Below are 4,016 nucleotides of genomic sequence, written 5' to 3'. Positions count from 1 at the left end.
AGTAAAATAACATATAAATATTTGTTGGTGAATTTAAGTGTTACTCACCTATTTAATTTAACATTGAATATATATATGTCTAGCTTATTGAACAAAGTAAATCAGCAAAATGATTAATAACTACATTTGAATTAATACACTTAACACCATATTAAGAAAAAATCATGTTACCTTTTTATTAATATTTATAATTCAGGTTAATTTTAATAAAACAACTTCGAATTATAATTTTAATCTTATCACGTGCATGATACGGTTATTACACTTGTATAAATTAATTAATGAGTTTTTAAAATCTAAAAATAATAGTTACTTTAATATAAGATAAAGAGTTTGTTTGGGTGAGTTTTTAAAAAAAGATATTTTTAAATTATTTATTTTTAAAAGATCTTTTAAAAACGTAAAAATAATTTTATATTATTTGGTACAATAATATAAAAACATTATATTTTATATAATTATTTAATTATAACCGAATCAATTTAACATATAACTCAGATTGAATCAATAACCTAATAATTTAATAAATTAAGTGATTTAATTATCAATTCAATTCTAATAAGATATTATACTTTCTAGTTATATATCATAATTAATTTAATATGCAATTAATGCTATAAATTCTCTTTCTCTTTCATATATAAATGTAAAAGGGACAGCATAATATATATTATAGTTTTGTGTACAATGTGAACAATGGACTCTAAAATTAATTTAATAAAATAAAAATATATTCTACTCTTAAATTATCTCTTAAATTCTAACATTAAAAAAATTATTCGTACACGTAATAAATTGAACATCCACTCATTATTAATTTACATGAGTAAACCAAATTAAAAGGAATAATTATCCAATTAAAATTAATAAACATAATTATCTGCATATTTATTGAATTCAACATCTAACATATCCATTATTTATATTATTTAATATTTCCATTTTCTACTTATACTATTTTTTATATATTATATATAAATGTAAAAGGAATTAAACACTTGCATGAACCCACATTTTCATAAAGAGTGATCCTGAATTTGTGTGGAAGCATGGTGAACCACTTCTCCCAATACACCGTTCTCCTTCTCCTCCTCACTACATCAAGTAAGTTAACTTTGAACCTTCTTATGCATGATAGTTGCAGTACTCGACCCACCTCTTACCTAGCCGAGGTGGGTAACTATTCGATTCAGTTTGGAGTGAATTTTTATCAAGATGATTTTTGAGTGAGATGGATTAGATTTTAGTTGTATTCACTTTAGGATGTGTGTATATAATTTGTTATAATGTCGCAACTTTTTTATTATTATGTTAAATCTGTTCAGTGACTAGATATTACCTTTTTCTTTATTTTTTTAATATTATTTGATATTGTATGACCCTTGTTTTTAATTTGATTTATGTTCAGATAGTGTTCATAATTTTATGAAGTTTAAAATTTTATTTTTATCTGCTGGATTTTAAAAGTTACAAGAGTGGATAGAAATTGTAGGAACGAATTAGGGTGTAAATTTTTATTATGTACAGTAAATAATAATGGAGGGAATTCTATATAAGATAAAATAAGATGAGTCGTGACATGGACGGACCTACATACAAAGTGGTGGGGGCATTTGTTCTCGTTGAATTATATAAAAAAAAATAATAAATATACATGAAAGTATATAATATCCATTGTATTATTATATTTGTTCCATGCTTAAATTTTTTTTATTTATGTATGATAAAAATTTAAGCTATTAAATATCAATACAATAAAAAAAATTATATAAATTTAATCTATTGAAATTAGTAAAATTAAATTTACTTAAATTAAAAAATAAATAAATAATAATAATTCAATCAGTAACGGACCTATTTACAAAGTGGTAGGATATTTGCCTTCATTGAAGAATTAAAAAAATAATTTTAAGTATACATGAAAGTATATAATGTCTATTGTATCATTATATCTGTTCCATGCTTAATGTTTTTTATTTATGTATGATAAAAATTTAAGTTATTAAATATCAATACAATGAAAAAATCTACATAAATTTAGTCTATTGAAATTAGAAAAATTAAATTTACTTAAATTAGAAAATAAATAATAATAATTCAATTAGTTAATTATACAAAACCAAACTTAAATTTTTAAATATAAATAATATTATTAGTGTTTAGTAGCTTTTTCTAAAAGTTAATTGAGTTAATAATATATATTATTTATTTATTTTCATTATTTTATTTAATTTAGTTTTGGCCTTATATATAATAATTTTGTTTTTGTCAACTTTCTCACACAACTATAAAAACTTAGAAAAAATTAAAGTTAGTCCATTCAAATTATATTTCTAATAATTTATTTTAATTGTTGAGCTATAATTTTTTTTGTATTATATCAAAATTAATAAAATATGATTTGATGAATATAGAATATCTGACAAGATGTTAGTATTAATAATAACTATATCAAAATATTTTTAAATTAATATACTTTAGCATATTAATTAAATTATTGAAAACTTAATCAATATATTTTGAATTTTAAATATTTATTTTTAATTATTTTTTGTATTATTTTTGCCCCATTATCTGTCACTCGTTGTGGTTGAGATTGTCAACCCTAATCCTTCCTCTCTCTTACCCTTAGCTTCCAATATAAAATATGTGTCTTTTTTTTTTTGGGTATAATCGTGTATATTCTTTTTTAGAAGACAATTCTTATTTGAACTTTAGAAATTTATAAATGGCATTATACTAAATTTGAATTTGAATTTGACCTAAAATTAGTAGTAAAAAATTATTTATTATTTTAACTAATTATGTGTTAGTGTTGTAAATGGTACTTCATTATTGTTGAATAAATTAATTTATTTTTATTTTTTATATAATTAAAATGATTTTTTTTAATCATTGAGTTTATTGTGAAAACTTATTTTTGACTTATTTTATTTTTCATTTATTAATTAATTAATTTATTTGATTGATAATTTTTTAAAACGGTCAAACATTCAATATAAATTTAACATGAGCTAGTATCTAAGACAGTAAAAATAGAAACATATAATTTAAAAATGTTTGTGTTTGGCTGAAAGAAAATAATTAACAACGTATGTAATATATTTTATATAATTAATTTTATTATCTACAAGATTGAGTAGTTATACTTTTAAGGATTATTGAATAATTTAATTATTCAATTTAAGATTAAATAGCAAAAGGGTACTACATGAACAAGTTAAGAATTAACAGAAATAGTAAAAGCTTCACTAAAACAAACATATTTTTTTGTCTCTACAGAGATGTAAGAGTTCATCCCATAAACTTAGTTTTTTCTCGTATATATTTGTTGTGATGTATATATATGTTCACTAACCACAATATCTAGCTAGCTAATGCTATACCAATGAATATGAACAAGCATCTGATACTAAAGTTCCAAATTTTGAAGCATATGAATAATAATCTTGTCACATATATATAGTTGCTCTTGTGATGGTCACGGTGGCAAGTAGTGAAGCGTGCAAGAAGGATGACGGTGTTGAGGATAATTATTGCTCATCGTTGCAGCGATTGAATAGATGTGAAGAAAAGATTTATTATATGGAAGGAAAAAGCTGTAATCAAGAATCGTGTTTCCATATTTGTAAGCTAAAGCACTTTGGTCAGGAAGCTATGGGAATATGCCGTGTTAGCTTCTTAAGGCGTCCAAGTCCATACCCTATGACAGTTCTACGATTCTGCAGTTGCGTCTACGACTGTTAATGTAATATGAACTACTATCTAATGTATGAGTTTGATCCTTAGTTATAAAAGCTGCACCGATAATCAATCGGATGAGTGTATTGGATTAATAGGTTACTAATTCAACTGTTCGGTAGTTGATTAAATCGTTTGATTATGTGATAATTAAATAATAATATAAAATTTTATTTTTTTATTCATAATAAATAATTTTATTTTATTTTTATATTTATTTAACTGTCATTTTAAATTTAAATAAATTATTAATCAATATATACTCATATTTTGTA

At 22.1% G+C, this 4,016-nt stretch overlaps 1 protein-coding gene across 1 annotated transcript; it reads left to right on the top strand.

Moving 5' to 3' along the window:
* Positions 1-1,007: 1,007 nt before the first annotated feature.
* On the top strand, positions 1,008-3,776 carry LOC107483837 (uncharacterized). The gene is made up of 2 exons (XM_016104458.3): positions 1,008-1,104; positions 3,467-3,776. Exons 1-2 carry the CDS (start codon positions 1,050-1,052, stop codon positions 3,745-3,747), a joined length of 336 nt encoding a protein of 111 aa, XP_015959944.1. The 5' UTR covers positions 1,008-1,049; the 3' UTR covers positions 3,748-3,776.
* Positions 3,777-4,016: the final 240 nt, after the last annotated feature.

This window comes from Arachis duranensis, chromosome 4 (assembly GCF_000817695.3).
Source record: "Arachis duranensis cultivar V14167 chromosome 4, aradu.V14167.gnm2.J7QH, whole genome shotgun sequence".
NCBI classification, from domain to species: Eukaryota; Viridiplantae; Streptophyta; class Magnoliopsida; order Fabales; family Fabaceae; genus Arachis; species Arachis duranensis.
Note: the sequence above shows the minus strand (reverse complement) of the source record. Positions and strands in the feature narration are given on the sequence as shown.